The sequence below is a fragment of the Oncorhynchus masou genome, chromosome 9 (genome assembly GCF_036934945.1).
Source record: "Oncorhynchus masou masou isolate Uvic2021 chromosome 9, UVic_Omas_1.1, whole genome shotgun sequence".
NCBI lineage: Eukaryota > Metazoa > Chordata > Actinopteri > Salmoniformes > Salmonidae > Oncorhynchus > Oncorhynchus masou.
In genome coordinates, this window is record NC_088220.1 from 59,805,901 (window position 1) to 59,817,755 (window position 11,855).

The following is an 11,855-nucleotide window of genomic DNA, read 5'->3' on the forward strand; positions in this document are numbered from 1 at the left end:
TTATTCATACAAAAACTATTTATTTATTGAAGAGATTTCATACAAAGACAACACTGCAAAACTCAGTACAACTGGTCTTCAGGTACAAAACACGAGGAATATATATGTGTGTGGAAAATGATGCCTTGGGGACAGGAAGTGGAGAGGTTGTATTCTCCTATCCCACAATGTACCACAAGTGCTTTGACTGGCTGAGATCCATCTGAGAGAAGAAGAGGGAGTAAAAAAGACAGTGAGAGTCTTAGCTACAGTATGGTAAAGCAGGTCCATAAAGTTGACAGCAGGATGTGGATTTAAAGGTGATCACACAAAACATCACACTAACATACTGATAATTATAACGTAGTATTATGTTTTTACTAGTGGTCTATGTCTGCATCTTCAAACTGTCCAGCCACCGTCGACCCTGCATCCACCTCCACCCCATCTGCAAAGACAGACATAGAAATACAATGACTAGAACAGCCAATATACTGATTATCATGAAACACATGCAGCTTTCATGCTCATGTGTTCATAACGGGTGTGGGCTATGCTCTGAACTATATACCCGCTGGTCAGAGTGAGAAAAAGAAAGTGAATGTTTTTTTCCTTCTTTCAAGATAGGGGCTCTGAATGCCTTGGAAGACAAAGTACATGTGACAAAGTCACACAGGAAAAAAAAAACATTCATACTGGAAATTCCAGCAGTGTGTGTCAAACAAACCTGGCCAGATTGATTTACTATACTGAGTTATATTTACTTACTACGTTAAGTTACAGCGCATTCATAAAGTATTCAGACCCCTTGACTTTTTCTACATTTTGTTACATTACACCTTTAGCGCCAGAGGAGATGGTTGCCGTTTTTCGGGCTCCTAACCAATTGTGCTAGTTTGAATGTTTTTTGCATTGTTTGTAACTTATTTTGTACATATGTTTCTGCCACCTCTTATGACTGAAAATAGCTTCTGGATATCAGAACAGCGATTACGCACCTTGAACTGGACAAATATTTTTTCTTTAATGAGTCGGACACGAAGAATTTACTCCAGATACCCGACCAAGCTCAAAGAAGAGAAGACGCCAGTACAGGGTACACAGGTCCATGTCTCTTGTGATAATTCGTCAGCGAGTGGGGAACCCGCCTCTACCGTCCTACTGGCCAACGTGCAATCATTGGAGAATAAACTGGATGAGCTCCGTTCAAGACCACCCTACCAACGGGACATTAAAAACTGTAATATGTTATGTTTCACAGAGTCGTGGCTGAACGACAACATGAATAATATATAGTTGGCTGGTTTGTCTGTGCATCGGCAAGACCGAACAGCTGGGTCCATTAAGACAAGGGGTGCGGTCTGTATATACTGTCAATAAAAGCTGGTGTGCGAAATTAAATATTAAGGAAGTCTTTAGGTTTTGTATCATGATAAGCTGTAGACCACACTATTTACCAAGAGAGATGATCTATATTTATCATAGCTGTAGAGTTACCACCACAAACCGATGCTGGAACTAAGACCGCACCCAACGAGCTGTATATTGCCATAAGCAAACAAAAAAATGCTCATACAGAGGCGGCACTGCTAGTGGTCAGGGACTTTAATGTTGGCAAACTTAAAATCTGTTTTAGCTCATTTCTACCAGCATGTTACATGTGCAACAAGTAGAGAATAAAAAAAAAAAACACACACACACACACTGCTCAAAAAAATAAAGGGAACACTTAAACAACACAATGTAACTCCAAGTCAATCACACTTCTGTGAAATCAAACTGTCCACTTGGGAAGCAACACTGATTGACAATACATTTCACATGCTGTTGTGCAAATTGAATAGACAACAGGTGGAAATTATAGGCAATTAGCAAGACACCCCCAATAAAGGAGTGGTTCTGCAGGTGGTGACCACAGACCACTTCTCAGTTCCTATGCTTCCTGGCTGATGTTTTGGTCACTTTTGAATGCTGGCGGTGCTTTCACTCTAGTGGTAGCATGAGACAGAGTCTACAACCCACACAAGTGGCTCAGGTAGTGCAGCTCATCCAGGATGACACATCAATGCGAGCGGTGGCAAGAAGGTTTGCTGTGTCTGTCAGCGAAGTGTCCAGAGCATGGAGGCGCTACCAGGAGACAGGCCAGTACATCAGGAGACGTGGAGGAGGCCGTAGGAGGGCAACAACCCAGCAGCAGGACCGCTACCTTCGCCTTTGTGCAAGGAGGAGCACTGCCAGAGCCCTGCAAAATGACCTCCAGCAGGCCACAAATGTGCATGTGTCTGCTCAAACGGTAAGAAACAGACTCCATGAGGGTGGTATGAGGGCCCGATGTCCACAGGTGGGGGTTGGGCTTACAGCCCAACACCGTGAAGGACGTTTGGCATTTGCCAGAGAACACCAAGATTGGCAAATTCGCCACTGGCGCCATGTGCTCTTCACAGATGAAAGCAGGTTCACACTGAGCACGTGACAGAGTCTGGAGACGCCGTGGAGAACGTTCTGCTGCCTGCAACATCCTCTAGCATGACCGGTTTGGCGGTGGGTCAGTCATGGTGTGGGGTGGCATTTCTTTGGGGGGGCCACAAAGCCCTCCATGTGCTCGCCAGAGGTAGCCTGACTGCCATTAGGTACCGAGATGAGATCCTCAGACCCCTTGTGAAACCATATGCTGGTGCGGTTGGCCCTAGGTTCCTCCTAATGCAAGACAATGCTAGACCTCATGTGGCTGGAGTGTGTCAGCAGTTCCTGCAAGAGAAAGGCATTGATGCTATGGACTGGCCCGCCCGTTCCCCAGACCTGAATCCAATTGAGCACATCTGGGACATCATGTCTCGCTCCATCCACCAACGCCACGTTGCACCACAGACTGTCCAGGAGTTGGCGGATGCTTTAGGACAGGTCTGGGAGGAGATCCCTCAGGAGCCCATCCGTCACCTCATCAGGAGCCTGCCATGGCATTGTTGGGAGGTCATACAGGAACGTGGAGGCCACACACACTACTGAGCCTCATTTTTACTTGTTTTAAGGACATTACATCAAAGTTTGATCAGCCTGTAGTGTGGTTTTCCACTTTAATTTTGTGTGTGACTCCAAATCCAGAACTCCATGGGTTGATAAATTTGATTTCCATTGGTCATTTTTGTGTGGTTTTGTTGTCAGCACATTCAACTATGTAAAGAAAAAAGTATTTAATAAGAATATTTCATTAATTCAGATCTAGGATATGTTATTTAAGTGTTCCCTTTATTTTTTTGAGCAGTGTATATATATTTTTTAAACCTCTAGACCATCTTTACTCCACACAGAGATGCGTACAAAGCTCTCCCTCGCCCTTCATTTGGCAAATCTTACCATAATTATATTCTTCTGATTCCCACTCATAAGCAAAAACCCACAGTGACCGTCCCTACATACCCCAATCAGAAGCCATGGATTACAGGCAACATCTGCACTGAGCTAAACGATAGAGCTGCCGCTTTCAAGGAAAGCGACTAACCCAGATGCTTATAAGAAATCTTGCTACACCCTCAGACGAACAATCAAACAGGCAAAGCGTAAATACAGGACTAAGATTGAATCCTACAAGACCGGCTCCGGGCACTGTTCGGATGTGGCAAGGCTTGCAAACTATTACGGACTACAAAGGGAAGCTCAACCGCGAGCTGCCCAGTGATACAAGCCTACCAGATGAGCTAAAGGACTTTGAGGCAAGCAACACTGAAGCATGCATGACAGCAGCAGTTGGTCCGGACTACTGTGTGATCACGCTCGCCGTAGCCGATGGGAGTAAGATATTTAAACACGTCAACATTCACAAGGCCGCAGGGCCAGACTGATTACCAGAACGTGTACTCCGAGCATGCGCTGACCAGCTGGCAAGTGTCTTCACTGACATTTTCAACCTGTCAAGTCTGTAATACCAACATGTTTCAAGCAGACCACCATAGTCCCTGTGCCCAAGAGCACAAATGTAACCTGCCTAAATGACTACAGAAGCGTAGCACTCACATCAGTAGCCATGAAGTACTTTGAAAGGCTGGTAATGACTCAACACCATTATCCCAGAAAACCTAAATCCACTCAATTTGCATACAGCCCCAACAGATGATGCAATCTCTATTGCACTCAACACTGCCCTTTCCCACATGGACAAAAGGTCCATGTGAGAATGCTGTTCATTGACTACAGCTCAGCATTCAGCACTATAGTGCCCTCAAAGGTCATCTTTAAGCTAAGGACCCTGGGACTAAACACCTCCCTCTGCAACTGGATCCTGGACTTCATGACAGGCCGCTTCCCAGTGGTAAGGCTAGGCAACAATATGTCTGCCATGATGATCCTCAACACAGGGGCCTCTCAGGGGTGCGTGCTTTGTCCCCTCCATGACTGCATGGCCAAGCACGATTCCAACACCATTATTAAGTTTGCCGACAACACAACGTGATAGGCCTGATCACCGACAACGATGAGACAGCCTATAGGGAGGAGGTCAGAGACCTGGAACTGTAGTGCCAGGACAACCTCTCCCTTAACTTGATCAAGACAAAGGAGATGATTGTGGACTACAGGAAAAGGAGGGCCGAGCACGCCTCCATTCTCATCAACAGGGCTGTAGTAGAGCAGGTTGAACGCTTCAAAATTCCTTGGTGTCTACATCACCAACAAGCTAACATGGTCCAAACACACCAAGACAATCGTGAAGAGGGTACGAAAATGCCTATTCCCCGCCAGGAGACCGAAAGGTTTTGGCATGGGTCCTCAGATCATCAAAGTCCTACAGCTGCACCACCGAGAGCATCACCGCCTGGTATTGCAACTGCTCGGCCTCTGACCACATGGCGCTACAGTGGGTAGTGCATACGGACCAGTACATCACTGGGGATAAGCTTCCTGCCACCCAGGAAAAGGGATACAACCTTTATACCAGGTTGTATCAGAGGAAGGCCATAAAAATTGCCAGACTCCAGCCACCCTAGTCATAGACTGGCTACTATTTTTTAACTAATCTTTTTCTTAAAACTGTATTGTTGGTTAAAGGCTTGTAAGTAAGCATTTCACAATAAGGTCTACTCCTGTTGTATTCGACACACTTTTCGTTCTAAAATTGATTATGTCAATCTACACACAAGACACAAAACAAAAACAGATTAAGACATTTTAGCAAATGTATTAAAAAAATAACTTATTTACATAAGAATTCAGACCCTTTGCTATGAGACTCGAAATAGCATCCTGTTTCCATTGATCATCATGAAGATGTTTCTACAACTTGGGAGTCCACCTGTGGTAACTTCAACTGATTGGACATGATTTGGAAAGGCACACACCGGTCTATATAAGGTCCCACAGTTGACAGTGCATGTCAGAGCCAAAACCAAGCCATGAGGTCGAAGCAATCGTCTGTAGAGCTCCGAGACAGGATTGTGCCGAGGCACAAATCTGGGGAAGGGTACCAAAACATTTCTGCAGCATTGAAGAAGTTGGAACCGCCAAAACTTTTCCTAGAGCTGGCCGCCTGGTTAAACTGAGCAATCAGGGGAGAAGAGCTCCAGTGGCAACAGCCTCCTGGGACTAGACAGCGCTACTAGGGGGGGGGGGTTCATGTATCATGAAATAAACTAATACAGTACTCTGGTGAATGTGATCAGCATGCAGAGCTGGATGGGTGTCCTTGCTGAGGACACCTCAGACAAGGATAAAGGTCAACTGAAGGGGCGTGTGACCCTGGCCAATGGGGGTTGGACCCCTTGCCTTCCAATTGGTCTACCCTCTGGGGTTGCCCTTCGTCAGGAGACACAAAGTGGCTGGGGAGAAGCACCTAGAGTGCTGGGAGGAGGAGTGGAGTCGCACCATGGTTCTATTTCTCCAGAGGAGAATGGCTAGCCGGTAGGGGGACCACTATAGAAGAACACATTCAGTCGGCCAGGTCAGAGCTCAGATGGCTCTTAGAGAAACATGGGAACAGGTACCATGTCAACAACAAGGAGAAAGAGCTACCACAGAAAATCAAAAAGTAGGTACCAAATAGGGAAGAGATGGAGGGAGAGATGGTACAAGAGAGAAAAGATAGAAGTGTAAGAAGAGTGTGTGACAGAGGGAAGAGATTCTAGCAGATGTATCCTTCTCAGAGAAACACAGTCACAGAAATTGAGTGTTTACACTCTTTTGTAGTGATAAGTCAGCGACAGGCTGGAGTTGGAGAACCATCCGGTGCTCAAGAGAAGGACTAACTGTACTGGCTTATTAGTTGCCAGTATCAGGCTGACTTCAATGCTCTTATTTTAACTTCTAGAGGACCCCATGGCTAAGCTCCCTCATCTGACAGAGATGCTTGTTCCATTCAAGCCAGTCGCTAGCCTGGTAATATTTTTGTAACCTATATCAATGTTTTTGCATGCATCTTTTATTGTATTATGTTATGTTCTCTTTGTTATGTACTTGCTGTTATGTAGTGACTATATAGAGCGGGATCATTGTCACTCTGTCCTCAAGTGCCATCCAGGCTGTATCACAACTGGCCGTGATTGGGAGTTCCATAGGGCGGCACTCAATTGGCCCAGCGTCGTCCGGGTTTGGCCGGTGTAGGCCGTCATTGTAAATAAGAATTTGTTCTTAACGTACTTGCCTAGTTAAATAAATATTGTGGTTATTACAATACACACCACATCTAACAAGCAGAGCCGAGAAAGTCCGTTTCAAGAACCTCCGCTGTGTATTATTTACATCCCGTTCACGAAACTTTGCCTGTGGGGTCATACTATTTCAGTGTGTGTGTGACCTAACCTTGTATCCTGTTTTTGACTATGTGTGTGACCTATTCTTGTACGTGTGTGTGACCCACCGTCAAACTCTCCATTGGTCTCATCAGTGCGGACCCCAGCCATGTGAAAGGTGTTTGCGACAGACTGAGCTAACATGCCCTCCAGTCTCTGTAGAGTGGCCTGGCCTTCAGCCCTCAGCCCCGACACACCCTCCTCATAAGTACAGAATGACGGGATATCACCCTGACCATGCTCTGGGGGACAGAGAGAGAATACCACCAATGAGTGCGTGTGTACCTGTGTGTGTAGTAGTAGTAGCAGCTGGTAGGGTGAGTGCGTAGTTGTTAGGCTTCTTACCTGCCTCTTTTCCGTTGAAGGGAGAAAGAAGGTGGAGATACAATGTTAATATTATCTTCTTGATTACTCCATCTATGTGAGTTCATGAACTGTATGTTAAAGTGTGTCTGTATGCTTGTATAAATGAGTGAGTTTACACACCTGCCTCCTCCACATCGTACTCATCTCCGTCAAAATCCCCGTTGGAGTCTTCGTCATCTGGGTCTGGGTGCAGGGCCTGACACTCACACATCGCTGAAAACATAGACTCCACTGGACACACACACACACATTAGGGAAATCCTAGCTGGCATAGCGATTCCAAACTAGAGCTGCATGTCAAAAAACTGGAGAGACAAAAGCTTTAGACATCCCTAATGCATGTGTATAGAGATGTTTGAACTTGTTATTGGCTATTGTACAGCACTGGTTACATTATATGTGGAAGATGTTATTATCTGTGACCTACTTAATAAAGATGCATTGACTTAAATTTAGCCCTGCACAACTAGACATCCCTCTCTCCTCACACTTACATGCTGCCTTGTCGCTAGGGACGAAGCGGATCTCTGTGATCCCCTCACACTCATCTTCCGCATCCTCCTCATCATGGGCATTCTCCTGCATCTCATCTGGGGAACACACAGACACACACTTTAGGATCTTCTTACTCGATCACAAGTTTGCGTTTCACTGCGAGTTTGATATTGACACTGATGGGACAGGTGTCTCTCTCACCGTTGAGTTTTGCATTGACCATGACGTATAGATGTTCCTGCGGGTAGGCACTGAGGTCTCGTGAGATGGCGTGAAGGCTGATAGTGGGGTACTCCAGAGAGAAGCCCATCCCTGACCCGTCAAACCACGACAACCGCCTGGAAAACACAGGAAAGCAACATTCTCACTCAGCGTCAAAAAAAGGAGATGATCGTGGACTTCAGGAAACAGCACCCCCCCCTATCCACATTAACAGGACCGCAGGGGAGGTGGAAAGCTTCAAGTTCCTCGGCATACACATCACTGACAAACTGAAATGGTCCACCCACACAGATAGTGTGGTGAAGAAAGCGCAACAGCACCTCTTCAACCTCAGGAGGCTGAAGAAATTTGGCTTGGCACCTAAAACCCTCAAACTACCTGCCCAGAGGGTGGTGCGGTCTGCCCAACGCATCACCGGTTGCAAACTACCTGCCCTCCAGGACACCTACAGCACCCAATGTCACAGGAAGGCCAAAAAACAAAAAAAGATTATCAAGGACAACAACCACCTGAGCCACTGCCTGTTCACCCCACTACCTTCCAGAAGGTGAGGTCAGTACAGGTGCATCAAAACTGGGACCGAGAGACTGAAAAACAGCATCTCTCTCAAGGCCATCAGACTGTTAAATGGCCATCACTAGAAGAGGCTGCTGCCTATATACAGACTTGAAATCACTGGCCACTTCAATGGAACACTAATCACTTAAACAATGTTACATATCTTGCATAACTCATCTCATATGGATATACTCTATACTATTCTACTTAATCTTAGTCTATGCTGCTCTGACATTACTCGTCCATATACTTATACATTCTTAATATCATTATTTTACTTAGATGTGTGTGTATTGGGTATATGTTGTGAAATTGTTAGATATTACTGCACTGTCAGAGCGAGAAACACAAGCATTTCACTACACCCAAAATAACATCTTCTAAACACATGCATGTGACCAATAAAATTAGATGACTATTATATGGTGGAAACTCATTGTATTTCCTTGATTCATCTTGTCCTCCCTCCTTGCCTCCTCAAAACGGAGGAACCTCAGATCTTCCCGGCCAATGTGCTTTGAGAAGGAGACAAGGAAGAAGGATGTGAGGCAAGGAGAAGTGATTAATCAATTAAATATAATTGAGATCCACGTCAAGTCATTGACTAGTTAGCTAACATGATGCAAAATTCAAGTTCAAGGTGCTCAAGTTGAAGTTTATAAAAATAAAAAAAATGTTAAGCGTATATTTTCAAAGCAAAAACACTAAGGAATCATGTAAGTCTTGAAACTTCCTGATTTTAGGACTTTAGAAATTAGCTAGCATGCTAACTAACAAATGTCAACTGGCTAACTAGCCACCACACCAGAGCGTCACATACGTTTCAGCAACGTAGAGAGTCCCTGTGCCGAGACCCTTCCCGTCCAACACCGCCGTCGTCTCGCCTTGTTCATGCCGGACTCCCTCGGTGGGTGGGGGGACACTCCTTAGCAGAACCATCCTCGGAAACCGATGGGTGACGGCAGAGAAAACTCTTTTGGGTCGGTCCACAACACTGCACTTCTGTGACCTGGCTGGCTAACTTCGTTTCCCAAAACTGCCTATTTAACTCTGTCTGAACAGAAACGGATAGCTAGATGTCTGTGCAGGCAAGACAAAAATAAAATACTATATAGCTATCGATAGCCTGAAGAGTTAACGAGTCCGAATATTTATTTAATAGACATTCCCCTGAAACGTTAGTGCCATTAGCTTGCTCGGTAGAATTTACTCGACCCAGCTCCCACTGCTAATAAGCAGGTAGCTAACGTCACCGTTCTTATTATACCTCAGTGGTAACAACTACGCATCCCCGCCAAGAAAATAAGTTGCGACAAAGTAAATATGGCTTGTAATAAAAAATGTAAGCGCTTATTGGTCTTATTTTTTAGGTTCGGGTTCTTTATTATAGCTCAGAGTTAGGGTTTCAAATAGATACATTGTAGAAATAGGCGAGGGTTATGACGCTGTGGAAACTTGTGACGGAGAAGAGAAGGAACAGCGACTGCAAGACAACATTACCGCCAACTACAGGTCGGGGGTTTACGAGGAAGTGATGATTTTCCTCTTCCTACGAGCCGCGCGAAAAGTTAAAAACAACATAACTACTTGGCCAAAGGTATGTGGACGCCAACTAGTCGAAAATATAATTCCAAAATCATGGGCATTACTATGGAGTTGGTTCCCCTTTGCTTATATAACAGCCTCCACTGTTCTGGGGAGGCTTTCTACTAGATGTTGGAACATTGCTGCAGGGACTTGTTTCCTTTCAGCCACAAGAACATTAGTGAGGTTGGGCGCTGATTATGGGCAATTAGGTCTGGTTTGCAGTCTCCGTTCCAATTGATCCCAAAGGTGTTCAATGGGGTTGAGGTCAGGGCTCTGTGCAGGCCAGTCAAGTTCTTCCACACTGATCTCCATAAACCATTTCTGTATGGACCTCGCTTTGTCATGCTGAAACAGGAAAGGTCCTTCCCCAAACTGTAACAAAGCTGGAAGCACAGAATCGTTGAGAATCAGTGGTGGAAAAGGTATCCAATTGTCATACTTGAGTAAAAGTAAAGATTCATTACTAGAAAATTACAAGTAAAAGTGAAAGACCCAGTAAAATACTACTTGAGTAAAAGTCAGTATTTAGTTTTATTTGGTATTTGCTCAAATATACTTAAGCATCAAAATTAAAAGTATAAGTCATCTCATAGTCCTTATACTAAGCAAACCATTTTACATGTTTTAATTTACAGAAAGCCAGGGGCACACTCCAACATACATACATAATTTACAAATTAATCATCTGTGTTTAATGAGTCCAGAGGATCAGAGGCAATAGAGATGATCAGGGATGTTATCTTGATAATTGTGTGATTTGGACCATTTTCCTGTATTGCCAAGCATTCGAAATATAACAAGTACTTTCGGTGTCAGGGAAAATGTGTGGAGTAAAAAGTACATTATTTTGTTAAGAAATGTAGTAAAGTAAAAGTTGTCAAAAATATAAATAGTAAAGTACAGAAAGTACAGATAGTATTTTTTACTTAAGTACTTACACCACTGTCTAGAATGTCATTGTATACTGTAGCATTAAGACTTCACTTCACTGGAACTAAGGGGCCTAGCCCAAATCATGAAAAACAGCCCCATATCATTATTCCTCCTCCACCAAACGTTACATTTGGCACTATGTAATAGGGAAGGTAGCGTTCTTCTGGCATCCACCAAACCCCGATTCATCTGTCGGACTGGCAGATGGTGAAGCGTGATTCATCACTCCAGTGAACATGTTTCCACAGCTCCAGAGTACAATGGCTGCAAGCTTTACACCATTCCAACCGACGCTTGGCCTTGGGCATGGTGATCTTAAGCTTCAGTGTGGCTGCTCGTCCATGGAAACCCATTACATGAAGCTCGACGAACAGTTCTTGGGCTGTTGTTGCTTCCACAGGCAGTTTGTAACTCAGTATTGAGTGTTGAAACCGAGGACAGACAATTTTTATGCTCTTCACCACTGGCAAACTGACTTTTTGGAAAGGTGATATCCTATGATTATGCCACGTTGAAAGAATCTGAGTTCTTCAGTAAGGCCATTCTACTGATAATGTTTGTCTATTGAAATTGCATTACTGTGTGCTTGATTTTATACTCCTGTCAGCAACGGGTGTGGCTGAAATAACTGAATCCACTAATTTGAAGCGGTGTCCACATACAGTGCATTTGGAAAGTATTTAGACCCCTTGACTTTATCTTCGTTGTTATGTTAATACCTTATTCTAAAATGGATTCAATTGTTCCCCCCCCCCCCTCAATGACAAAGCAAAAACAGGTTAGACATTTTTGCAAATATATTAAAAATAAACAGAAATATCACATTTACACAAGTACTCAGACCCTTTACTCAGGACTTTGTTGAAGCACCCTTGGCAGTGATTACAGCCTTAAACCGTCTTGGGTATGACGCTACAAACTTTGCACACCTGTATTTGG

General features: G+C 44.4%; 1 protein-coding gene across 2 annotated transcripts; it reads right to left on the bottom strand.

The window, feature by feature from the left end:
- Nucleotides 1–9,869, bottom strand: LOC135546368 (methylosome subunit pICln-like). 2 transcript variants are annotated; one of them, XM_064974728.1, is made up of 7 exons: nt 9,217–9,869; nt 7,818–7,954; nt 7,616–7,711; nt 7,242–7,352; nt 6,824–7,106; nt 361–427; nt 1–202 (listed from the first exon to the last, which is right to left on the bottom strand). In XM_064974728.1, coding segments are annotated over exons 1-7 (768 nt in total). In that variant the 5' UTR covers nt 9,290–9,869; the 3' UTR covers nt 1–201. The 2 variants fall into 2 exon arrangements, with proteins under 2 accessions (XP_064830800.1, XP_064830801.1); XM_064974729.1 differs by lacking the exon at nt 1–202 and having other exon boundaries at nt 360–427; nt 6,824–6,997; nt 7,101–7,106.
- Between the last annotated feature and the right edge of the window lie 1,986 nt (nt 9,870–11,855).

Bases quoted from the DNA above. Each gene is read 5' to 3' on its own strand.
- LOC135546368 (XM_064974728.1), bottom strand. From the start codon at position 9,289: ATGAACAAGGCGAGACGACGGCGGTGTTGGACGGGAAGGGTCTCGGCA. The intron at 7,712-7,817 runs GTGAGAGAGACA...TGTGTTCCCCAG, and splicing joins GGTCAATGCAAAACTCAACG to ATGAGATGCAGGAGAATGCC. The intron at 428-6,823 runs GTGGGTCACACA...CTGTCTTTGCAG, and splicing joins GACCAATGGAGAGTTTGACG to ATGGGGTGGAGGTGGATGCA.